The sequence below is a fragment of the Oncorhynchus tshawytscha genome, linkage group LG02, assembly GCF_018296145.1.
Source record: "Oncorhynchus tshawytscha isolate Ot180627B linkage group LG02, Otsh_v2.0, whole genome shotgun sequence".
In the NCBI taxonomy this organism is placed as follows: Eukaryota; Metazoa; Chordata; class Actinopteri; order Salmoniformes; family Salmonidae; genus Oncorhynchus; species Oncorhynchus tshawytscha.
In genome coordinates, this window is record NC_056430.1 from 11057252 (window position 1) to 11084192 (window position 26941).

The 26941-nt window shown below is 45.4% G+C and overlaps 1 protein-coding gene across 2 annotated transcripts in view; it reads left to right on the top strand.

The window, feature by feature from the left end:
- Window positions 1–2432: 2432 nt before the first annotated feature.
- LOC112263172 (rho GTPase-activating protein 40) overlaps window positions 2433–26941 on the top strand; it is a 48134-nt gene continuing 23625 nt past the window's right edge. The window contains exons 1-9 of one of the 2 annotated variants that reach the window (XM_042330176.1): window positions 2433–2647; window positions 10922–11148; window positions 13467–13723; window positions 17546–17777; window positions 18602–18762; window positions 20153–20318; window positions 20546–20637; window positions 20735–20812; window positions 20964–21123. In XM_042330176.1, coding sequence (XP_042186110.1) covers window positions 2538–2647; window positions 10922–11148; window positions 13467–13723; window positions 17546–17777; window positions 18602–18762; window positions 20153–20318; window positions 20546–20637; window positions 20735–20812; window positions 20964–21123 — 1483 coding nt within the window. In that variant the 5' untranslated portion in view covers window positions 2433–2537. Of the gene's footprint in view, window positions 2648–7603; window positions 8293–10921; window positions 11149–13466; window positions 13724–17545; window positions 17778–18601; window positions 18763–20152; window positions 20319–20545; window positions 20638–20734; window positions 20813–20963; window positions 21124–26941 lie in introns of those variants that run through there. The other variant, XM_042330175.1, reaches the window with a different exon arrangement.

Below are 26941 nucleotides of genomic sequence, written 5' to 3' on the forward strand. Positions count from 1 at the left end.
AGGGGGAAAGGAGAGGGGGAGGGGAGGGGAGGGGAGGGGAGGGGAGGGGAGGGAGGGGAGGGGAGGGGGGAGGGAGGGGAGGGGGGGGAGAGAGGAGAGGGGAGGGGAGTGGAGAGGGGGGAAGGGAGGAGAGGGAAGGGGGAGGAGGGGGAGACAAGGGGAGAGGGGAGAGGAGAGGGGAGAGTAGAGGGAAAGGGGGAGGGGAGGGGGAGGAAAGGGGAGGGGAGAGGAGAGGGGGAGAGGAGAGGGAAGGGGGAGGAGGGGGAGACAAGAGGAGAGGGGAGACGAGGGGGAGAGGGAGGAGAGAGGAGAGGAGAGGAGAGGAGAGGAGAGGAGAGGAGAGGAGAGGAGAGGAGAGGAGAGGAGAGGAGAGGGAGAGGAGAGGAGAGGAGAGGAGAGGAGAGGAGAGGGAAGAGGAGGGGAGAGGAAGGGGGGATAGGAGAGGGGAGGAGAGGGGAGAGGAGAGGGAAGGGGAGGGGAGAGGAAGGGGGAGGGTGGGTTTACAACAAGGGCTTTTATTGCTCGTTGTCATAAACTGTAGTGAGATTATCACCCATTTGCCGCATGTAATTCCAGATCACATACTGAACTCTGCAGTTGCGTGGCCCCACATACATAGCATCTCTGTTAAAATACAGCGGGAGGCATTATACATCTATTTGCGGTCGTCTATAACAACAATTCTATTATTCTTGTCACCATTGCGGAATTTGCAAGACCTGCATGGCAAAGAAATGGAATGTGGATGGATCACTATGTCGCCATACCCACTCAGTCAGTGACTGTGACGTACCTCTGTTATATGAATGCCATACCTCACTCACACTGTTAATCTGTTCCTGTTCTTCATTTAGATCTGTTGAACTCTTAGCCTGATGTATGTGCTTAGCACTGTAACTTGCCGACACAAAGTGCAAGATACTGGTTATACTCAGGTGTTTTCTTTTTCCCAACACGGCTTCAGCAACCTGGCTGGGTTGGGCTCGGCTTGGTTCAGAAGTGTGTAAACCTCCTCCCTGCCACTGTGTCTCTCTCCTCCCTGCCCTGTCACAGGCCCTCAGAGGTGGGTGGGGTGGGGGGGGTGGGGGAGAGATCAGATGAGAAGAGAGCAGGGTGATCATCCAGATCTATAGTCTGTATAAATCAGTCCAGGGGGCTGTAGTCTATATTAATCAGTCCAGAGGGCTGTAGTCTATATTCCCCCAGCCCCCAGATCTACTTCCCCCAGCCCCCAGTCCTACTTCCCCCAGCCCCCAGTCCTACTTCCCCCAGCCCCCAATCCTACTTCCCCCAGCCCCCAATCCTACTTCCCCCAGCCCCCAGACCTACTTCCCCCAGTCCCCTAGACCTACTTCCCCAGACCTACTTCCCCCAGTCCTACTTCCCCCAGCCCCCAGTCCTACTTCCCCCAGCCCCCAGACCTACTTCCCCCAGTCCCCCAGTCCTACTTCCCCCAGCCCCCAGACCTACTTCCCCCAGTCCCCTAGACCTACTTCCCTCAGAGCTACTTCCCCCAGTCCTACTTCCCCCAGCCCTCAGTCCTACTTCCCCCAGTCCTACTTCCCCAGACCTACTTCCCCCAGTCTTCCTCCTACTTCCCCCAGTCCTACTTCCCCCAGTCCTACTTCCCCAGCCCCCAGTCCTACTTCCCCCAGTCCTACTTACTTCCCCCAGTCCTACTTCCCCAGACCTACTCCCCCAGTCCTACTTCCCCCAGCCCCCAGTCCTACTTCCCCCAGTTCCCCCAGCCCCCAGTCCCTTCCCCCAGCCCCCAGACCTACTTCCCCCAGTCCCCTAGACCTACTTCCCCCAGACCTACTTCCCCCAGTCCTACTTCCCCCAGCCCCCAGTCCTACTTCCCCAGCCCCCAGACCTACTTCCCCCAGACCTACTTCCCCAGACCTACTTCCCCCAGTCCCCCCAGACCTACTTCCCCCAGTCCCCCAGTCCTACTTCCCCCAGTCCTACTTCCCCCAGTCCTACTTCCCCCAGCCCCCAGTCCTACTTCCCCAGTCCCCCCCAGTCCTACTTCCCCCAGTCCTACCCCCAGTCCTACTTCCCCCAGCCCCCCCTACTTCCCCCAGCCCCCCAGTCCTTCCCCCAGCCCCCCAGTCCTACTTCCCCCAGCCCCCAGTCCTACTTCCTACTACTTCCCCAGCCCCCCCCTTCCCCCAGCCCCCAGACCTACCCTCCCAGCCCCCAGTCCTACTTCCCCCAGCCCCCAGTCCTACTTCCCCCAGCCCCCCAGTCCTACTTCCCCCAGCCCCCAGTCCTACTACCCCCTGCCCCCCAGCCCCTACTTTACCCAGGCCCCCAGGCCCTCGACCTTCTCCAGTCCTTTCCTGCCTCAGGATGCAACAGACAGTGTGACGTCCCACTAACAAAGTAAGACCAATGAAACAGTCCTTACTTCCTTTCTGACTGTAATGTGTTTACTGCCTGAGGAGATTATAAGGAAGCAGCTTGCAGAGCAGAGCAAGCGGGGAAGGTTCGGGGCAGCTGCTGTTTTCTCCTACTAGCAAACAGCAGCAGGCTGCATGGGGGAGAGAGAGGAGACGACAGGCAGGATGCCGTTATGGAGAAGTGCATCTCGGGCCAGGCAGCAAGGCTCAGGTAAAGCCAATGGACCACCCAGACCCAAGGCCAGGTAAGCTTATACTCGGCCCTTATAGGCACTAACCTCAACTATTTATCATTTCTGAATGAATGGATCACGATTTCTACCATTATGTCATTTTTACTCGGTAGTACAATTCATTGAGCACTTGGAATAAGACACATTTTTGGAGTATTGATTGATGATATGTTGTCAACTCACAACCAGTCAGAGCAGACACATCAGCACTTTCCTTTACTGAGCTTCAATCCCCTTCCTTCTTTCCCTCCATGTGCTGTGGTGATCTGGTCACCAGTGGAAATAAAGTCTCCCTGTATCAGGTCTGCATGACTTAACTGTTGATTTCTGTCCATGTGCTGTGGTGATCTGGTCACCAGTGGAAAGAAAGTCTCCCTCTATCAGGTCTGCATGACTTAACTGTTGATTTCTGTCCATGTGCTGTGGTGATCTGGTCACCAGTGGAAATAAAGTCTCCCTCTATCAGGTCTGCATGACTTAACTGTTGATTTCTGTCCATGTGCTGTGGTGATCTGGTCACCAGTGGAAATAAAGTCTCCCTCTATCAGGTCTGCATGACTTAACTGTTAATTTCTGTCCATGTGCTGTGGTGATCTGGTCACCAGTGGAAATAAAGTCTCCCTCTATCAGGTCTGCATGACTTAACTGTTGATTTCTGTCCATGTGCTGTGGTGATCTGGTCACCAGTGGAAAGAAAGTCTCCCTCTATCAGGTCTGCATGACTTAACTGTTGATTTCTGTCCAACAGCAGAGGATTCCAAATGAATTCAGTCTCTAGAATGTGACCTGTAGCTTTCTGTAGTCTATCGTGAGATGAAAAAACACATGACTTAATGACTTGCCTTGATTGACATTGGGGTAACTCTGGGTTGTAAAATTAGGCTAACTGCACAGTGACATGAACTTACATGCAGTATTATCAGGGTTAGTATCAAGGTTTTCAGACCGTAAACTTTACTGTATGTATAGTTCCTGTATGACAATTAGACGTTACCTACCTGTGCTGTGGGCGTTGGTGGAGCTCGGGAACATTTACAGCCTGGTTTAAAAATAGGTTTAGGCTTGTTGGGTTGTTTTCATTCCAGAATCATGAGGTGAAACGCGGAAGCCTGCCGATCAGACCAGACTGTTAACTTTCACTGTTCCTCTTTCTATTGAAATCTCTACAGGAATATTCCTGTGGTCGACAACCTTGTGACTTACCGAGATTCATTCTGGTCTGAGCTATTTGACTGCTTTGCCTTTAAGCCCAGTTTTCACCACTTAAAAATCCTGGTGTCAAATAAAAGGCTATTTTTAGACGTCGAGGAAACTCTAATAGGTGATTTGATTATAAAAGCAGGTGTAATATACTGCTTGCTTCACCGCTTCCCTGCTTCCAAACAGCCTTACAAGGTCAATTAAATGTTGAATCAAAGAATATGCACATGAGACACATGCCTATAAGGAGGAGGTCAGAGACCTGGCAGTGTGGTGCCAGGACAACAACGTCAGCAGGACAAAGGAGCTGATCGAGGACAAGAGGAAACGGAGGACTGAGTCCCAATTCACATCAACGGGGCTGTAGTGGAGCGGGTCGAGAGCTCTAGGTTCCCTGGTGTCCACATCACTGAGGAATTAACATGATACACCCACACACACACACACACAGTCGTGATGAAGGCACAAGAACGCCTCTTCCCCATCTGGAGGATGCAAAGATTTGGCATGGGCCCTGAGATCCTCAAACAGTTCTACAGCTGCACCATCGAGAGTAACTTGACTGGCTGCATCATGGCTTGGTAAGGCAACTGCTTGGCATCTGATCACAAGGCACTACAGAGGGTAATGGGGAGCTCCCTGCCATCCAGGACCTCTATACCAGGTGGCGTCAGAGGAAGACCAGGAAAATTGTCAAAGACCCCAGCTACCCAAGCCTTGGCTGTTCACTTTGCTACAGCACTGTAAGTGTTACTGGAGCACCAAGTCTGTGACCAAGAGGCTCCTGAACAACTTCTAACCCCAAGGCCATAAGACTGCTGAACAGTTCATGAAATGGCTACAAGGACTATTGGAGTTGATCCTTTTTTGCACTGACTCTCTGCACACTCACTGGAATCTACTCACACACTTACACTGACACTCCAACATGCACGCACACACACACACACACGCACACACACACACACACACGCACGCACGCACGCACGCACGCACACACACACACACACACACACACTAAGTACTCTCACACACACAAAACACACAAATGCATATGGATTCCACACACACACACACACACACGCACGCACACACACGCACGCACACACACACACACACGCGCGCACGCACGCGCACACACGCACGCACGCACGCACGTACACACACACACACAAAATACTCTCACACACACAAAACACACAAATGCATATGGATTCCACACTCACACACACACACACACACACACACACTCACTCACACACACACGCCTAGTCACTTTTATCCCTACCTATACGTACATAATTACCTCAACTACCTCGTACCCCTGCACATGGACTCCTTGTATAGAGCCTTGTTATTGTTATCTATTGTGTTCCTATTTTCTATGTTTATTAGCAACTTGTCTTACTTTTTAACTCTGCATTGTTGAGAAGGGCTTGTAAGCATCTCACTTGTGTTCGGGAACATTTGACAAGTCATTTGATTTTGATGTAGTATATTAGCCTGAAATAATGATTCTGCTGTTCTAATAACAATATTGAATTTACTGATAGAGGCTACATTTGACATACAATAAGGAGATGTTTTATTTATTTAACTTGGTCTGGTTGTTGATAAAGTCAAAAATAACATGATAATATTACCCTTTCACCTTTCAGCCTGTCTGTTTTGGTTTGCCAAATCACATGTTAACTTAGTGGTGGGGGAGCAGAGAGAGTGAAAGAAGGAGAGTTTACGAGATAAGGAGGGGGGGGGGTCACTGGTAGGTAATGCTGACAAGCCTGTTCCCCTGGTTTCCTCAACCCGGTCACCTCACACAGGTATTGAGAGTAATAATAACCAGGTATTTACCTTCCCTACATCTATGTTCCTCACTTTGATTTATGGGACTTTTGCTGATTGAGATTGTCTTTAGCTGTGAAAAACAAACACGTAAGGTTTACACAGTACATCAAATCAAATTCATTTTCATTTGTCACATGCGCCCAATACAACAGGTGTAGACAATGCTTACTTACAAGCCCTTAACCAACAGTTTTAAGAAAATACCTAAAAAAGGAAGTAAGAGATAAGAATAATAGCAATAGTGGGGCGAAATACAGCCGGCACCGGTACTGAGTCAATGTGGAGGCTATATACAGGGGGTACCGGTACAGAGTCAATGTGGAGGCTATATACAGGGGGTACCGGTACAGAGTCAATGTGGAGGCTATATACAGAGTCAATGTGGAGGGGGTACCAGTACAGAGTCAATGTGGAGGAACAGAGTCAATGTGGAGGCTATATACAGGGGGTACAGAGTCAATGTGGAACAGAGTCAATGTGGAGGCTATATACAGGGGTACCGGTACAGAGTCAATGTGGAGGCTATATACAGGGGTACAGAGTCAATGTGGAGGCTATATACAGGGGTACCGGAACAGAGTCAATGTGGAGGCTATACCGGTACAGTCAATGTGGAGGCTATATACCGGTACAGAGTCAATGTGGAGGCTATATACAGGGGTACCGGAACAGAGTCAATGTGGAGGCTATATACAGGGGTACCGGAACAGAGTCAATGTGGAGGCTATATACAGGGGTACCGGTACAGAGTTAATGTGGAGGCTATATACAGGGGTACCGGTACTGCTATATACAGGGGTACAGAGTCAATGTGGAGGCTATATACAGGGGGTACCGGTACAGAGTCAATGTGGAGGCTATATACAGGGGTACCGGAACAGAGTCAATGTGGAGGCTATATACATGGGGGTACCGGTACTGACTCAATGTGGAGGCTATATACAGGTGGTACCGGAACAGAGTCAATGTGGAGGCTATATACACCGGGGGTACAGGGGTACCGGTAATGAGTCAATGTGGAGGCTATATACAGGGGTACCGGAACAGAGTCAATGTGGAGGCTATATACAGGGGGTACCGGTACTGAGTCAATGTGGAGGCTATATACAGGTGGTACCGGAACAGAGTCAATGTGGAGGCTATATACAGGGGTACCGGTAATGAGTCAATGTGGAGGCTATATACAGGTGGTACCGGTACAGAGTCAATGTGGAGGCTATATACAGGGGTACTGGTACAGAGTCAATGTGGAGGCTATATACAGGGGTACCGGTACAGAGTCAATGTGGAGGCTATCTATATACAGGGAAATAATCCGCCTTATCTCCAGTTCAACACTGGCTAACAGAGTCAAATAAAGGGGGTACTGGTACAGAGTCAATGTGGAGGCTATATACAATGTGGGGTACCGGTACAGAGTCAATGTGGAGGCTATATACAGGTGGTACCGGTACTGAGTCAATGTGGAGGCTATATACAGGGGGTAACGGTACAGAGTCAATGTGGAGGCTATATACAGGGGGTACCGGTACAGAGTCAATGTGGAGGCTATATACAGGGGGTACTGGTACTGAGTCAATGTGGAGGCTATATACAGGGGATACCGGTACAGAGTCAATGTGGAGGCTATATACAGCCAGTACCGGTACAGAGTCAATTTGTTAATGTGCGGGGGCACCGGTGTCGAGGTAATTGAGGTAATATGTACATGTAGGTAGAGTTATTAAAGTGGCTATGCATAGATAATAACAGAGTAGCAGCAGCATGGCAGAGAACAGTCTATGACTCGGGTGGCTGGAGTCTTTGACAATTTTTAGGGCCTTCATCTGACACCGCCTGATGTAGAGGTCCTGGATGGCAGGAAGCTTCGCCCCGGTGATGTATTGGGCCATACGCACTACCCTCTGTAGTGCCTTGCGGTCAAAGGCCGAGCAATTGTCATACCAGGCAGTGAAGCAATCCGCCAGGATGCTCTCGATGGTGCAGGTGTAAAACCTTTTGAGGATCTCAGGACCCATGCCATGGCAGTATATGTAGTCTTCTGAGCTCTTGCAGTGGCAGAATAGAGGGTTTGAGTCTAGGGACCACCCATAAGTAAATAAATGTGTAATACACTAACGTGTATTAGTGTTGCTAATCCTCTCCAGTCAGGTGGGTTGTGGAGGCCAGATCTAGGATTTAACCAGAGACCAGGATTACAGGGTGTGTCCTCAGAGTAAGGGGACAACTTGGTGTTGATGACTAGCCCCACCATCACACACACACAGCATTCCTTCATCCGTCACCTCACACAAACACAACATTCCTTCATCCGTCACCTTGCATACATGTACACAGCGTGCACTCTGCGGTTAAAAGCCCTCGAGCACTAGAATCTTATTTTTGACTAGAGAGAGTGGAAAACAAAAGAGAGCTACTTAAGGACTCGTAAAAGCCCTGAAGCACTGATTGAAAATGGGAAACAGAGAGCAGGTAATGTGCAGGCTCGCTCCTATCTCCAGCACCACCAGCCATTTTCTACCCCACACGCGGCTGAACAGGCTGAAGTTCCCAACCACCCACAGCTCCTTCAGTAGGCTGGGATCCAAATCAACCTCCCACGTTGCCGACAGGTATGTAGGTCCAGTGGACTGGACTATATGATTCTGGATCTGCTGACTACTGACTTAGGGAAGGCTCTTCACTTGAGATCACAGGCTTCACTCAGACTAGAGTAAATCATGAGAGATTTGTGTGACTTTTTGAGTTATGCAACCCTTATACATACTGTATGCCCCACTCTATGGCACAGTACTGTCTCACTATCAATACGGGTTAGAATTCGTCAACAGTAGTTTCCTTATGGTTGACTGACTGACTGTGGAAGCAGGTTATGTATATTGCTGAGCCTATTTTGTCTGTAGGACTTAGTTCTGTGGGGCATGCGTGTCAGTGCTGCAGATGTTGTGGGATTTATGAGGCTTGATTCTGTTCTTGTGATTTTATCTGGAAGGTTATGTGACCATTAAATACCATAAATTACAACACATTTGTTTTGATATTCTATGTTCTGTTTGTGTTCTATAGCAGTTGTTTTATGTGTTCTATAGCAGTTGTTTTATGTGTTCTATAGCAGTTGTTTTATGTGTTCTATAGCAGTTGTTTTATGTGTTCTATAACAGTTGTTTTATGTGTTCTATAGCAGTTGTTTTATGTGTTCTATAGCAGTTGTTTTATGTGTTCTATAGCAGTTGTTTTATGTGTTCTATAACAGTTGTTTTATGTGTTCTATAACAGTTGTTTTATGTGTTCTATAGCAGTTGTTTTATGTGTTCTATAGCAGTTGTTTTATGTGTTCTATAACAGTTGTTTTATGTGTTCTATAACAGTTGTTTTATGTGTTCTATGTTGTTTTATGTGTTCTATAGCAGTTGTTTTATGTGTTCTATAGCAGTTGTTTTATGTGTTCTATAGCAGTTGTTTTATGTGTTCTATAGCAGTTGTTTTATGTGTTCTATAGCAGTTGTTTTATGTGTTCTATAGCAGTTGTTTTATGTGTTCTATAGCAGTTGTTTTATGTGTTCTATAGCAGTTGTTTTATGTGTTCTATAACAGTTGTTTTATGTGTTCTATAGCAGTTGTTTTATGTGTTCTATAACAGTTGTTTCATGTGTTCTATAGCAGTTGTTTTATGTGTTCTATAGCAGTTGTTTTATGTGTTCTATAGCAGTTGTTTTATGTGTTCTATAGCAGTTGTTTTATGTGTTCTATAGCAGTTGTTTTATGTGTTCTATAACAGTTGTTTTATGTGTTCTATAGCAGTTGTTTTATGTGTTCTATAGCAGTTGTTTTATTGTTTTATTTGTTTTATTTATAACAGTTGTTTTGACTGCTGTCGATCTGTGAGCCTGTTCTGATATCAAGGGATTATCTGTTTATTTCCACATTGTTTTAAGGAGCTTTTTAAACAGGTCACAGAAATGGGCAATACCGGTCAGTCACCCTGCCCTGTAGAGGCCTCGGCTGGACCTGTTTAGCATGTCAAAGGGCTGAGTAAATGGTTTTATCAATGGTCATTGACTAGGCTATCAAGAGGAGAAGTAGGAACATTTCCACCTCACTATAACTGATTGCAAACTAAACTACAGGAAACTACAGTAGAAACTGTGAAATAAAACTACAGGAAGCTACAGTATAAACTGTGTTACAAAACTACAGGAAGCTACAGTAGAAACTGTGTTACAAAACTACAGGAAGCTACAGTAGAAACTGTGTTACAAAACTACAGGAAGCTACAGTACAAACTGTGAAAGGAAATCACAAAGAGACATTGTGAGAGGAAACAAGAATAGCTGTTTTGGTATTTGGACCCAAGTCAAAACTAACAGAACGTGGATATTAAGACACTTCAGACTGTCATTTCATCGTCTGAAAAGCTCTACACATGAACAGCAGACTGGAACGACGGGCACAATTATTAGTCAAGGGATGTAACTCTGAATTTTTATTATTTTTTAAATTTTATTTCACCTTTATTTAACCAGGTAAACTAGTTGAGAACAAGTTCTCATTTACAACTGCGACCTGCAAAGCAGTTCGACACATACAACAAGACAGAGTTACACATGGAATAAACAAACATACAGTCAATAACACAATAGAAAAAGTCTATATACAGTGTGTGCAAATGAGGTAGGATAAGGGAGGTAAAGGCAAAAAATAGGCCATGGTGGCGAAGTAATTGCAATATAGCAATTAAACAATGGAATGGTAGGATGTGAAGAAGATGAATGTGCAAGTAGAGATACTGGGATACTGAATCCTTGGATTATTAGGAAATTAGGTTATAACATTTTGTATGGAACTTGTCAAGGCGTTCATTATGTCAACAGTGTGTTGAATATTATGCAATCACAATCAATGGATTATTTTAATCTCATTTAGATTTTTTTTTTTTAAACCGGGAGAAAATTGGGTGGAAACAGCGCCACAGTGACATCTACTGGCCACACACATTATCACGTCCCCGGGCCAGTATTATTGAGAACAATGGAAACCGGAGTCTTTGTGTCCATCCAGTCCACGCTCTCCCTCTCCTCCCTCAGGCCCTGCCTCCTACCCTCCCTCCCTCCCTCCCTGCATCCCTCCTCCAGCTTTTGTCTCTCCATCTCTGTGGAATCTGGATCCCTCGTCTCTCTATTATTCTCCCGTCTCCGTTTATCTTGATCTTTTGTTGTTTCTTCCTGTCTGTCTGGTTGTCAGGAGCCCCAGTTCCTCCGAGATGAACGGTGAGCCCTGGGCCAGGCCAAGATACCAGGACCAAGCTGCAGCTGAACATTGTACAGCATCCCACCAGGAACAACAACAGCACCCTGACAAACTGTGTCTGGACTCCTTCTGGAGCGAGGTGGAGGCGATACGTAGCCAGGGAAGCGGATACACTGACCTTGACACTGAGAGCGCCAGACGAGACTCCAGACACTCTGAAGGTAAGAACAGAGACAGAGGAGTTGTGTGTAAGTCAGTCGATTACCTGCAAGAGTCTATTGTCTTAATGTAAACAGTGAGATTTGGTTGTTATTGGGTTGCCTGATGTTTTTTGGTGAGTTGTGTTGCGTTGAACCATGTGTGTGTGTGTGTGTGTGTGTGTGCTGTATAGAACCACAATGTTACAATGTACTTTCCCTCTATAAGATCCAGTCTTAGTCGTTACACAGCGGTACATATGCTATGCATATAACTGCAGGTAACAGTATAATGTGGACAGTCACATGCACGTGCAAAACACACACACACACACACACACACACACACACACACACGCACGCACACACGCACGCACACATACACACACACCCAAGCACACACACACACACACACACACACACGCACGCACGCACGCACGCACACGCACACACACGCACACACACACACACACACACACACACACACACACACACACACACACACACACACACACACACACACACACACACACAAGCACACGTTCACACATGCACAAGTACGCAGTATGTAAAGCAGGGTTCTCCCCAAATAATGTAAGAGCTGTACTGCCCCACCTTGTAGACTGAGCTGTACTGCCCCACCTTGTAGACTGAGCTGTACTGCCCCAGCTTGTAGACTGAGCTGTACTGCCCCACCTTGTAGACTGAGCTGTACTGCCCCACCTTGTAGACTGAGCTGCACCTGCCCCCCCACCTTGTAGACTGAGCTGCACTGCCCCACCTTGTAGACTGAGCTGCACTGCCCCAGCTTGTAGACTGAGCTGTACTGCCCCAGCTTGCTGCAGACTGAGCTGTACTGCCCCACCTTGTAGACTGAGCTGTACTGCCCCACCTTGTAGACTGAGCTGTACTGCCCCACCTTGTAGACTGAGCTGCACCTCCCCACCTTGTAGACTGAGCTGCACTGCCCCACCTTGTAGACTGAGCTGCACTGCCCCACCTTGTAGACTGAGCTGCACCTCCCCACCTTGTAGACTGAGCTGCACCTCCCCACCTTGTAGAGCTGCACCTGCCCAGCTAGACACTGCCCCACCTTGTAGACTGAGCTGCACCTCCCCACCTTGTAGACTGAGCTGCTGCACCTCCCCACCTTGTAGACTGAGCTGCACTGCCCCACCTTGTAGACTGAGCTGCACTGCCCCACCTTGTAGACTGAGCTGCACTGCCCCACCTTGTAGACTGAGCTGCACTGCCCCACCTTGTAGACTGAGCTGCTGCACTGCACCCCCACCTTGTAGACTGAGCTGCACCTCCCCACTGCCCCACCTTAGACTGAGCTGCACCTCCCAGACTGAGCTGCACTGCCCCACCTTGTAGACTGAGCTGCACCTCCCCACCTTGTAGACTGAGCTGCACTGCCCCACCTTGTAGACTGAGCTGCACCTCCCCACCTTGTAGACTGAGATGCACTGCCCCACCTTGTAGACTGCACCCCCACCTTGTCAGACTGAGCTCCCACCAGGCAGCTGCACTGCCCCACCTTGTAGACTGAGCTGCACCTCCCCACCTTGTAGACTGAGCTGCACCTCCCCACCTTGTAGACTGAGCTGCACTGCCCCACCTTGTAGACTGAGCTGCGCCACTATGTAAAATAAATCAAATATACAGTACCATTTAAAAGTTTGGACACACCTACTCATTCAAGGGTTTTTCTTTATTTTTACTATTTTCTACCATGTAGAATAATAGTGAAGACATTAAAACTATGAAATTACACATATGGAATCAAGTAGTAACCAAAAAAGTGTTAAACAAATCAAATGAATAAAACCCCTTGAATGAGTAGGTGTGTCCAAACATTTGACTGTTACTGTATGTACAGTATATATATTTTTCACACACACACACACACACACACACACACACACACACACACACACACACACACACACACACACACACACACACACACACACACACACACACACACACACACACACACACACACACACACTGTGAATTACAGGAATTGCTCTTGTCTGGCCCTCATAACTATGGTCCACGTTATGTTGACCATTGAAAAATGAAATTACCAGGATAATTCTAGGAAAAATAGGAAAATATTTAAATATGAATTCATTTAAATGTATTAATTCAATCACAGTGTCTGCTAGTTTATTGGTTATTCTTGAAGGTGTTAAATCTCCCAGCCCTCCCCCTAGAATGACTCATCAGCAGCACCTTGGTCAAATATCCTGGGGAGAACTCTGTACAGGCTCTGTGATGAAGCTATTATGTCATGACTAATAAGGGTTTATTTAATAGTTGTATTGTTGATCCAGAGGGGGAGCAGGAGGAGCGATGGCTGCAGGATGCCGGTCTCTCCACTCTGATCAGGCAGCAGAAACCAGACAGAGACAGGGACACTGAGGACCAGGATGTTGACCAGGCCATACTGCTGTCCACTCTGACCCGTACGCAGGCCGCTGCCGTCCAGAGGAGACTGGACTCCTACACACTGTCCCTGAGGAAGAGGAGCAAACACCCACCACGTGACGTCAGGGACGTCTTCAGCTCATCAGCATCCTCTATTGCTCAGGTCAGACTGACTGCTGACACAATGTTAGTGCTGTCTTACTGTCAGACTGACTGCTGACACAATGTTAGTACTGTCTTACTGTCAGACTGACTGCTGACACAATGTTAGTACTGTCTTACTGTCAGACTGACTGCTGACACAATGTTAGTACTGTCTTACTGTCAGACTGACTGCTGACACAATGTTAGTACTGTCTTACTGTCAGACTGACCGCTGACACAATGTTAGTACTGTCTTACTGTCAGACTGACTGCTGACACAATGTTAGTGCTGTCTTACTGTCAGACTGACTGCTGACACAATGTTAGTACTGTCTTACTGTCAGACTGACTGCTGACACAATGTTAGTACTGTCTTACTGTCAGACTGACTGCTGACACAATGTTAGTACTGTCTTACTGTCAGACTGACTGCTGACACAATGTTAACTCTCACATTGTTAGTACTGTCTTACTGTCAGACTGACACATTGTTAGTACTGTCTTACTGTCAGACTGACACATTGTTAGTACTGTCTTACTGTCAGACTGACTGCTGACACAATGTTAATACTGTCTTACTGTCAGACTGTCAGACTGTCCCACTGACCGCTGACACAATGTTAGTACTGTCTTACTGTCAGACTGACACATTGTTAGTACTGTCTTACTGTCAGACTGACACATTGTTAGTACTGTCTTACTGTCAGACTGACACATTGTTAGTACTGTCTTACTGTCAGACTGACACATTGTTAGTACTGTCTTACTGTCAGACTGACACATTGTTAGTAGTCTCTTTCTGTCAGACTGACACATTGTTAGTAGTCTCTTTCTGTCAGACTGACACATTGTTAGTAGTCTCTTTCTGTCAGACTGACACATTGTTAGTAGTCTCTTTCTGTCAGACTGACTCATTGTTAGTAGTCTCTTTCTGTCAGACTGACACATTGTTAGTACTGTCTTACTGTCAGACTGACTGCTGACACAATGTTAATACTGTCTTACTGTCAGACTGACTGCTGACACAATGTTAATACTGTCTTACTGTCAGACTGTCAGACTGTCCCACTGACCGCTGACACAATGTTAGTAGTCTCTTTCTGTCAGACTGACACATTGTTAGTAGTCTCTTTCTGTCAGACTGACACATTGTTAGTACTGTCTTACTGTCAGACTGACACATTGTTAGTAGTCTCTTTCTGTCAGACTGACACATTGTTAGTAGTCTCTTTCTGTCAGACTGACACATTGTTAGTAGTCTCTTTCTGTCAGACTGACACATTGTTAGTAGTCTCTTTCTGTCAGACTGACACATTGTTAGTAGTTTCTTTCTGTCAGACTGACACATTGTTAGTAGTCTCTTTCTGTCAGACTGACACATTGTTAGTACTGTCTTACTGTCAGACTGACACATTGTTAGTAGTCTCTTTCTGTCAGACTGACACATTGTTAGTAGTCTCTTTCTGTCAGACTGACACATTGTTAGTACTGTCTTACTGTCAGACTGACACATTGTTAGTAGTCTCTTTCTGTCAGACTGACACATTGTTAGTAGTCTCTTTCTGTCAGACTGACACATTGTTAGTACTGTCTTACTGTCAGACTGACACATTGTTAGCACTGTCTTACTGTCAGACTGACATATTGTTAGTAGTCTCTTTCTGTCAGACTGACACATTGTTAGTACTGTCTTACTGTCAGACTGACACATTGTTAGTACTGTCTTACTGTCAGACTGACACATTGTTAGTACTGTCTTACTGTCAGACTGACACATTGTTAGTACTGTCTTACTGTCAGACTGACACATTGTTAGTACTGTCTTACTGTCAGACTGACACATTGTTAGTACTGTCTTACTGTCAGACTGACACATTGTTAGTACTGTCTTACTGTCAGACTGACACATTGTTAGTACTGTCTTACTGTCAGACTGACACATTGTTAGTAGTCTCTTTCTGTCAGACTGACACATTGTTAGTACTGTCTTACTGTCAGACTGACACATTGTTAGTACTGTCTTACTGTCAGACTGACACATTGTTAGTACTGTCTTACTGTCAGACTGACACATTGTTAGTACTGTCTTACTGTCAGACTGACACATTGTTAGTACTGTCTTACTGTCAGACTGACACATTGTTAGTACTGTCTTACTGTCAGACTGACACATTGTTAGTACTGTCTTACTGTCAGACTGACACATTGTTAGTACTGTCTTACTGTCAGACTGACACATTGTTAGTACTGTCTTACTGTCAGACTGACACATTGTTAGTACTGTCTTACTGTCAGACTGACACATTGTTAGTAGTCTCTTTCTGTCAGACTGACACATTGTTAGTAGTCTCTTTCTGTCAGACTGACACATTGTTAGTAGTCTCTTTCTGTCAGACTGACACATTGTTAGTAGTCTCTTTCTGTCAGACTGACACATTTTTAGTAGTCTCTTTCTGTCAGACTGACACATTGTTAGTACTGTCTTACTGTCAGACTGACACATTGTTAGTAGTCTCTTTCTGTCAGACTGACACATTGTTAGTAGTCTCTTTCTGTCAGACTGACACATTGTTAGTACTGTCTTACTGTCAGACTGACACATTGTTAGTAGTCTCTTTCTGTCAGACTGACACATTGTTAGTAGTCTCTTTCTGTCAGACTGACACATTGTTAGTAGTCTCTTTCTGTCAGACTGACACATTGTTAGTAGTCTCTTTCTGTCAGACTGACACATTGTTAGTAGTCTCTTTCTGTCAGACTGACACATTGTTAGTAGTCTCTTTCTGTCAGACTGACACATTGTTAGTAGTCTCTTTCTGTCAGACTGACACATTGTTAGTAGTCTCTTTCTGTCAGACTGTTAGTAGTCTCTTTCTGTCAGACTGACACATTGTTAGTAGTCTCTTTCTGTCAGACTGACACATTGTTAGTAGTCTCTTTCTGTCAGACTGACACATTGTTAGTAGTCTCTTTCTGTCAGACTGACACATTGTTAGTAGTCTCTTTCTGTCAGACTGACACATTGTTAGTACTGTCTTACTGTCAGACTGACACATTGTTAGTAGTCTCTTACTGTCAGACTGACACATTGTTAGTACTGTCTTACTGTCAGACTGACACATTGTTAGTAGTCTCTTTCTGTCAGGATCATTCTGTAGGATTTCCTTTTCCTTTCCACATTGTTTCATACTGTCTCTTCTTAGTGGTGCAATCAGTCCGTAGATATGATTTTTCCTGTGATAACAGGATGGATTTCCTGTTCCTGCAGCTGAAAGGAAACAAATACAGAAAAACACAATTGTGTGTTTGCTTTCAGGCTTTTGTTCTATGGTTTTACACCAGCTGAGTCAAGTACACATCCAATGCCAGGTTTACTCTAGTCCACACAGAGTACATCTCCCAGAGTCCCTTTGGTTTAAATAATAGCCTTCACTGTGTTCATTCCTCTATTCTCACTGGTGCCGGAGTTCTATAAAGACAGTTGACCTATCAGAATAAAGGGAAATCACACGGAAAGGCCATTCTTTGTCGTCTGAGCTCCCGAGATGGAGTAAAATAGGTGTTTCTCTGATCCTATCAGCTGTTTAACACTAGAAAACAATTCTTCTCTCCGTGCTTCCATTCAGTCATCAGACACCATGAAGTGACATGACACTGTAAAGAGACTAACTGTTACTGTACTCGAGCTCGTCCTACCTCTGTTGGTAGACATGTTTGCTTGCTCTTTGGGTTCTAGGATGTGTTACTGCAAAAGCACTTTGCGACAAACTGCGGGTGTTAAAAAGGACTTTGTCAATCAATGTGATCAGTTGACATGTTTCCTTCTCTTCTCTCCACTCAGACACCTCTACCGGAGTGTCAAGACTCTGAGCCTACAGAGCCTAAATCATCTCTACCGGAGTGTCAAGACTCTGAGCCTACAGAGCCTAAATCATCTCTACCAGAGTGTCAAGACTCTGAGCCTACAGAGCCTAAATCATCTCTACCAGAGTGTCAAGACTCTGAGCCTACAGAGCCTAAATCATCTCTACCGGATGACAGTATGGAGACCATCAACAAGACACCACTACAAGGTACCAACTATCTACATCTTTATTCCATATGTACCTGACAGTATAACATACATTGACCGTGTGTGTGTGTGTGTGTGTGTGTGTGTGTGTGTGTGTGTGTGTGTGTGTGTGTGTGTGTGTGTGTGTGTGTGTGTGTGTGTGTGTGTGTGTGTGTGTGTGTACATTCTCTCTTCTGATTGGTTCAGATGAATCCTGAACTCGCACTCCACAGACCAGCTGGTCTAAGGTGAAATAAACTTAATTAAAGATCCAATCGAATCCAATTGCATTTGTCACATGCTTACTTACAAGCCCTTAACCAACAAAGCAGTTTTAATAAAATACCCCCCAAAAAGTAAGCGATAAGAATAACAAGTAATTAAAGAGTAGAGTTGTTAAGCAAAGATAATAACAGAGAGTAGCAGCAGCGTGGAGGGATGGGGGTGGGGGATGGGGGGGGGGCAATGCAAATAGTCTGGGTATCCATTTGACTAGATGTTCAGGAGTCTTATGGCTTGGGGGTAGAAGCTGTTAGGAAGCCTTTTGGACCTAGACTTGGTGCTCCGGTACCGCTTGCCGTGCAGTTGCAGAGAGAACAGTCTATGACTGGGATGGTTGGAGTCGTTGACAATTTTTAGGGCCTTCCTCTGACACCGCCTGGTGTAGAGGTCCTGGATGGCAGGAAGCTTGGCCCCGGTGATGTACCGGCCTGATCACCTTTGGGGTCAGCATTAATGAGCGAACATTTAATTGTGTTTTACTACCTCAGACCTACATTATGCTAACCGTTATGACTGCTATGAGGTACACTATCATTAACACATCAACCTGATTTTGTTTGTCAGAGGTCAGCTTGGACCAGCAGAAGAAGCATGGAGGTGCCCCTAAAGAGGAGATTTTCATCACAGACGTGGCCTACTGCGAACAGGCGGCCATCTTGTTAAAACAGGCTAAGCTGCCTCAGATAAAGAACAGCTGCAAGAGGAAGGAGGACGGCACACTTCCTGTAAGAGTCTCTCTCTCTCACTCGGTACACATGCAATGTGTGGAACACATCATCTTAGGCATTAAAACAGAAAAACTCTCCTCCTACACCAACTCAGACTGGGATCCTGTACTGTAGGTTAGATAACAGTGTTAGGGACTCAGACTCAAACCATGTACAGCAGGTTAGATAACAGTGTTAGGGACTCAGACTGGGACCCTGTACTGTAGGTTAGATAACAGTGTTAGGGACTCAGACTGGGACCCTGTACAGTAGGTTAGATAACAGTGTTAGGGACTCAGACTGGGACCCTGTACAGCAGGTTAGATAACAGTGTTAGGGACTCAGACTGGGACCCTGTACTGTAGGTTAGATAACAGTGTTAGGGACTCAGACTGGGACCCTGTACAGCAGGTTAGATAACAGTGTTAGGGACTCAGACTGGGACCCTGTACTGTAGGTTAGATAACAGTGTTAGGGACTCAGACTGGGACCCTGTACAGCAGGTTAGATAACAGTGTTAGGGACTCAGACTGGGACCCTGTACTGTAGGTTAGATAACAGTGTTAGGGACTCAGACTGGGACCCTGTACTGTAGGTTAGATAACAGTGTTAGGGACTCTGACTGGGGGATTTAGTACGGAACAATGTAAGGACTGTTTTACGTAGGTATGTGCAGAGAATGAATTTAGGATAATTCCTGTTCTATTATTATATTGAACAAAAATATAAACGGAACATGTAAAGTGTTGGTTTCACGAGCTGAAATAAAAAGATCCCAGAAATGTTCAATACGCACAAAAAGCTTATTTCTCTCAAATGTTGGGCACAAATTTGTTTATATCCCTGTTTGTGAATGCCCCTGCCCATCCATGTGAGGGGGAGGGGGAGGGGAGGGGGAGTGGGGTGTGGGGAGGGGAGTGGGGTGTGGGGAGGGGGAGAGGGGGAGGGGAGGGGGAGGGGGGAGAGGGGAGGGGGAGGGAGCGAAAGAGAGGGAGGAATAGAGATGACATGTATCCATTGCTAAGTCTCTCTCTCTCAATTCAATTCAATTCAAGGGCTTTATCTCTCTCTCGCTCTCTCTCTCTCTGTCTCTCTCTCTCTCTCTCTCTGTCTCTCTCTCTCTCGCTCTCTCTCTCTCTCTCTCTCTCTCTCTCTCTCTCTCTCTCTCTCTCTCTCTCTGTCTCTCTGCCTCTCTCTCTCTCTCTCTCTCTCTCTCTCTCTGTCTCTCTCTCTCTCTCTCTCTCTCTCTCTCTCTCTCTCTCTCTCTCTCTCTCTCTGTCTCTCTCTCTCTCTCTCTCTCTCTCTCTCTCTCTCTCTCTCTGTCTGAGTCTCTGTCTCTGTCTCTCTCTCTCTCTCTCTCTCTCTCTCTCTCTCTCTCTCTCTCCCTCCCCTCCCCCTCCCCCCACAGAGGGTGATCTGCCCCCAGTGTCGTCTGGGTGTAACTCGTATCCAGGACTTGTCCAACCAGGACATGAAAAAGGTACGTCAGCTGGCCCTGATCGACATGACAGCACTCTGTGACCTGCTGGAGCTCGATGTCAAACGACACAAGACCTGCAAGAGGAAGATCCCAGGTATGTGAACTCTCTAACACAACTTACACACACACACACAAACTGTGTGTGGCCTCTCGTGCTCCTCCTGCCTCTGCAGCCAAACGAATGTGTCAAGCCCTGGGAGATGTGAAAAGAGTACAGGAGTTGACAGCAATACTAACCTTTCCTCTCTCTCTCTCTCTCTCTCTCTCTCTCTCTCTCTCTCTCTCTCTCTCTCTCTCTCTCTCTCTCTCTCTCGTTCACAGAGGGTGCCCTGTTTGGGGTTCCCCTGGCCACCCTGTTGGAGAATGACCAGAAAGTCAAACCCACTGCTACCACTCCTCTCATCCTGCAAGCGGTAAGCTAAACATAATACCGACTTCTAGTATCTATCTTAAAAACCAAGAGCATGATGTCCTGCTGCTGCTGTTCTTATCTGTATGTATCTTCTACAGCTGCTGTGGTTCCTGGAGAAGAGGGGAGTTGACTCAGAGGGTATTCTGCGGGTTTCAGGCTCTCAGTCCAGAATCAAGGTGAGATATTTTCCAATCTCTTGTTTCTAATTAGAAAATAGAATATGCACATCCAATAAGTTGCATGTGCAGGGTACAAACACCATACAGTCATGAAAGAAAGATACCTGTACACTGTTCAACAATGTTGTCTGTTTCTCCCTGTGGTCAGAAGCTGCAGCAGGACCTGGAACAGAACTTCTACTCTGGAGGGTTCATCTGGGACGAGGTCAGTCCTAACGATGTTGCTGCCCTGTTAAAGAAGTTTATCAGAGAACTACCATCTCCACTTCTCACCGCGGAGCACCTCAACACCTTCAGTGCTACCAGGGGTGAGTCTGCACACAGACAATCCCCTATCTATTTATTTACCCGCGAAGATAAAACCTTTAATGTGTCTCTATAGTCCAGCGTTTTGGATATGAGATCAAATGTTTTATATGAGGTGACAGTGTAGAATGGCACCTTTTATTGTGTGTGTTTTCATAAGTATCTGATTTACTGTTTAGAAATTAAAGCACTTTATGTATCTAGTCCCCCCCATTCGAAGGTGTCATTTTGTCAAACGTTTAGTATTTGGTCCCACATTCCTAGTACGCAATGACTACATCAAGCTTGTGATTCTGCAAACTTGTTGGATGCATTTGCAGTTGTTTTGGTTGTGTTTCGGATTATGTTGTGCTCAATAGAAATGAATGGTCAATACTTTTTGTCATTCTGGAGTCACTTTTATTGTAAATAAGAATAGAATTATGGATAACCATGAATGAATCATGAATAATGATGAGTGAGAAAGTTACAGAGGCATAAAAATCATACCCCGAATACATGCTAACCTCACATGCTAACTGTGAGTTCAGTATGTTTTGGGGATATGATCTTTGTGCATCTGTACATTTCTCACTCATTATTATTCACGATTCATTCAGGATTATCAGTAACCATGGTAGCATCCACATTAATGTAGAAGTGTTTAGAAACATATTATATTCTTATTTACAATAAAAGTGACTCCAAAATGACACAATAGATGATTTATAATTGATTTTGGGCACAACAGAATCTGAAACACAACCAAAACAAACTGAAAATGCATCCAACAAGTTTGTAGAGTCACAAGCTTGATGTAGTCAACACATTTTTACAAATACTTATGACTCCTTCAAATGGGGGGACTAGATACATAAAGTGCTTTCATTTCTAAATGGTATAACAGATACGAATGAAAATACCCTCAAATAAAAGGTGACATTGTGTACTGTCATATAAATACAAATTTGATCTCAAAGTATAGAGCCACATTAAAAGTTTTAGCTTCACTGTCCAAATATAAATATGTCAGGAGAGTATATATAGTCATTATTTAGTCTGAGTGTATATAGTCATTACTTGGTCTGAGTGTATATAGTCATTCCTTAGTCTGAGTGTATATAATCATTCCTTAGTCTGAGTGTATATAGTCATTACTTAGTCTGAGTGTATATAGTCATTATTTAGTCTGAGTGTATATAGTCATTACTTAGTCTGAGTGTATATAGTCATTACTTAGTCTGAGTGTATATAATCATTACTTAGTCTGAGTGTATATAGTCATTACTTAGTCTGAGTGTATATAGTCATTATTTAGTCTGAGTGTATATAGTCATTACTTAGTCTGAGTGTATATAGTCATTACTTAGTCTGAGTGTATATAATCATTACTTAGTCTGAGTGTATATAATCATTACTTAGTCTGAGTGTATATAGTCATTACTTAGTCTGAGTGTATATAGTCATTACTTAGTCTGAGTGTATATAGTCATTACTTAGTCTGAGTGTATATAGTCATTACTTAGTCTGAGTGTATATAGTCATTACTTAGTCTGAGTGTATATAGTCATTACTTAGTCTGAGTGTATATAATCATTACTTAGTCTGAGTGTATATAGTCATTATAATCATTATTTAGTCTGAGTGTATATAGTCATTACTTAGTCTGAGTGTATATAATCATTCCTTAGTCTGAGTCAGTTATCATTATGTATCTAAGTCATTTTCACACACACACACACACACACACACACACACACACACACACACACACACACACACACACACACACACACACACACACACACACACACACACACACACACACACACACACACACACACACACACACACACACACACACACAGTTTAGTTTTACTATCCTTGTGGGGAGCAAACAATTTATTCCCTAAACCCTAACCCTAACCCTAACCCTAACCCTAACCCTAACCCCTAACCCTAACCCTAACCCTAACCCTAACCCTAACCCTAACCCTAACTCCTAACCCCTAAACCTAACCCTAACCCTAAACCTAACCCTAACCCTAACCCTAACCTAACCCCTAACCCCTAACCCTAACCCTAAACCTAACCCTAACCCCTAACCCCTAACCCTAACTCCTAACCCCTAACCCCTAAACCCTAACCCTAACCCTAACCCCTAACCCTAACCTAACCCTAACTCCTAACCCTAACCCTAAACCTAACCCTAACCCTAACTCCTAACCCTAAACCTAACCCTAACCCTAACCCTAACCCTAACCCTAACCCTAACTCACAACCCCTAACCCTAACTCCTAACCCCTAACCCCTAAACCTAACCCCTAACCCCCTAACTCCTAACCCCTAAAAACCTAACCCTAACTCCTAACCCCTAACCCCTAACCTAACCCTAACCCTAACCCTAACTAACCCCTAACCCTAACCCTAACCCTAAACCTAACCATAATGCCTAACCCTAACCTTAAACCCCTAACCCTAACCTTAACCTAATGCCTAACCCTAATATTAACCCCTAACCATAATCCCTAACCTTAACCTTAAACCCTAACCTTGACCCCTAACCCTAACCTTAACCCCTAACCCTAAATTAACCCTAACCATAACCCTAACCCCTAACCTTAAAACCCTAACCCCTAACCTAACTCCTAACCCTAACCTTAACCCCTAACCTTAACCCCTAACATAACTCCCTAACCCTAACCTTAACCCTAACCCCTAACCCCTAATCTTAACTCCTAACCCTAACCTTAACCCCTAAACCTAACCATAACCCTAACCCTAACTCCTAACCCCTAACCCCTAAACCTAACCCTAACCCTAACTCCTAACCCCTAACCCCTAAACCTAACCCTAACCCTAACTCCTCCTAACCCCTAACCCCTAACCCTAACCCTAACCCTAACCCTAACCCTAACCCTAACTCCTAACCCCTAACCCCTAAACCTAACCCTAACCCTAACCCCTAAACTTAACCCTAACCCTAACCCTTAAACCTAACCATAATGCCTAACCCTAACCTTAACCCCTAACCGTAATCCCTAACCTTAACCCCTAACCCTAACCTTAACCCCTAACCCTAACCTTAACCTCTAATCCTAATATTAACCCCTAACCATAACCTTAAACCCTAACCGTAACCCCTAACCTTGACCCCTAACCCTAACCATAACCCCTAACCCTAAACTTAACCCCTAACCATAACCCCTAACCCTAACCTTAACCCCTAACCCCTAACCTTAACTCCTAACCCTAACCTTAACCCCTAACCTTAACCCCTAACCCTAACCTTAACCCCTAACCTTAACCCTTAACCCCTAACCCTAACCTTAACCCCTAACCCCTAATCTTAACTCCTAACCCTAACCTTAACCTCTAACCTTAACCCCTAACCCTAACCTTAACCCCTAACCTTAACTCCTTACCCTAACCTTAACCCCTAAAATTAACCCCTAACCCCTAACCTTAACTCCTAACCCTAACCTTAACCCCTAACCTTAACCCCTAACCCCAACCTTAACCCCTAACCTTAACCCTTAACCCCTAACCTTAACCCCTAACCCGTAACCCCTAACCCTAACCTTAACCCTAACCCCTAACCTTAACCCCTAACCGTAAAACCTTAACCCCTAACCGTAAACCTTAACCCCTAACCTAAACCCCTAACCGTAAACCTTAACCCCTAACCTTAACCCCTAAAATTAACCCTAACCTAACCCTAACCCCTAACCTTAACTCCTAACCTAACCTTAACCCCTAACCTTAACCCCTAACCTAACCTAACCCCTAACCTTAACCCCTAACCCTAACCTAACCCCTAACCCTTAACCTTAACCCCTAACCCTAACCTTAACCCCTAACCTTAACTCCTAACCCTAACCTTAACCCCTAACCGTAACCCCTAACCGTAACCCCTAACCGTAAACCCCTAACCGTAAACCTTAACCCCTAACCTTAACCCCTAACCTTAACCCCTAACCGTAAACCTTAACCCCTAACCTTAACCCCTAACCGTAAACCTTAACCCCTAACCTTAACCCCTAACCTTAACCCCTAACCTTAACCCCTAACCCCTAACCCTAACCTTAACCCCTAACCCCTAATCTTAACTCCTAACCCTAACCTTAACCCCTAAACCTAACCATAACCCTAACCCTAACTCCTAACCCCCTAACCCTAAACCTAACCCTAACCCTAACTCCTAACCCCCTAACCCCTAAACCTAACCCTAACCCTAACCCTAACTCCTAACCCCTAACCCTAACCCTAACTCCTAACCCTAACCCTAAACCTAACCCCTAAACCTAACCGTAACCCCTAACCTTGACCCCTAACCCTAACCTTAACCCCTAACCCTAAACTTAACCCCTAACCATAACCCCTAACCCTAACCTTAACCCCCTAACCCCTAACCTTAACTCCTAACCCTAACCTTAACCCCTAACCGTAAACCTTAACCCCTAACCTTAACCCCTAACCGTAAACCTTAATCCCTAACCTTAACCCCTAACCGTAAACCTTAACCTCTAACCTTAACCCCTAACCTTAACCCCTAACCTTAACCCCTAACCTTAACCCCTAACCGTAAACCTTAACCCCTAACCGTAAACCCCTAACCTTAACCCCTATCCGTAAACCTTAACCACTAACCTTAACCCCTAACCGTAAACCTTAACCCCTAACCTTAACCCCTAACCTTAACCCCTAACCGTAAACCTTAACCCCTAACCTTAACCCCTAAGCGTAAACCTTAACCCCTAACCTTAACCCCTAACCGTAAACCTTAACCCCTAACCTTAACCCCTAACCTTAACCCCTAACCGTAAACCTTAACCCCCAACCTTAACCCCTAACCGTAAACCTTAACCCTAACCTTAACCCCTAACCGTAAACCTTAACCCCTAACCTTAACCCCTAACCGTAAACCTTAACCCCTAACCTAATTAACCCCGTAAACCTTAACCCCTAACCTTAACCCCTAACCGTAAACCTTAACCCCTAACCTTAACCCTAACCGTAAAACCTTAACCCTAACCTTAACCCCTAAGCGTAAACCTTAACCCCTAACCTTAACCCCTAACCGTAAACCTTAACCCCTAACCTTAACCCCTAACCGTAAACCTTAACCCCTAACCTTAACCCCTAACCGTAAACCTTAACCCCTAACCTTAACCCCTAACCGTAAACCTTAACCCCTAACCTTAACCCCTAACCATAAACCTTAACCCCTAACCTTAACCCCTAGCCGTAAACCTTAACCCCTAACCTTAACCCCTAACCGTAAACCCCTAACCGTAAACCTTAACCCCTAACCTTAACCCCTAACCGTAAACCTTAACCCCTAACCTTAACCCCTAACCTTAACCCCTAAGCGTAAACCTTAACCCCTAACCTTAACCCCTAACCTTAACCCCTAACCGTAAACCTTAACCCCTAACCTTAACCCCTAACCGTAAACCTTAACCCCTAACCTTAACCCCTGAGCGTAAACCTTAACCCCTAACCTTAACCCCTAACCGTAAACCTTAACCCCTAACCTTAACCCCTAACCTTAACCCCTAACCGTAAACCTTAACCCTAACCTTAACCCCTAACCTTAACCCCAAACCTTAACCCCTAACCTTAACCCCTAACCTTAACCGCTAACCTTAACCCCTAACCTTAACCCCTAACCTTAACCCCTAACCGTAAACCTTAACCCCTAACCTTAACCCCTAACCGTAAACCTTAACCCCTAACCTTAACCCCTAACCTTAACCCCTAACCTTAACCCCAAACCTTAACCCCTAACCTTAACCCCTAACCGTAATCCTTAACCCCTAACCTTAACCCCAAACCTTA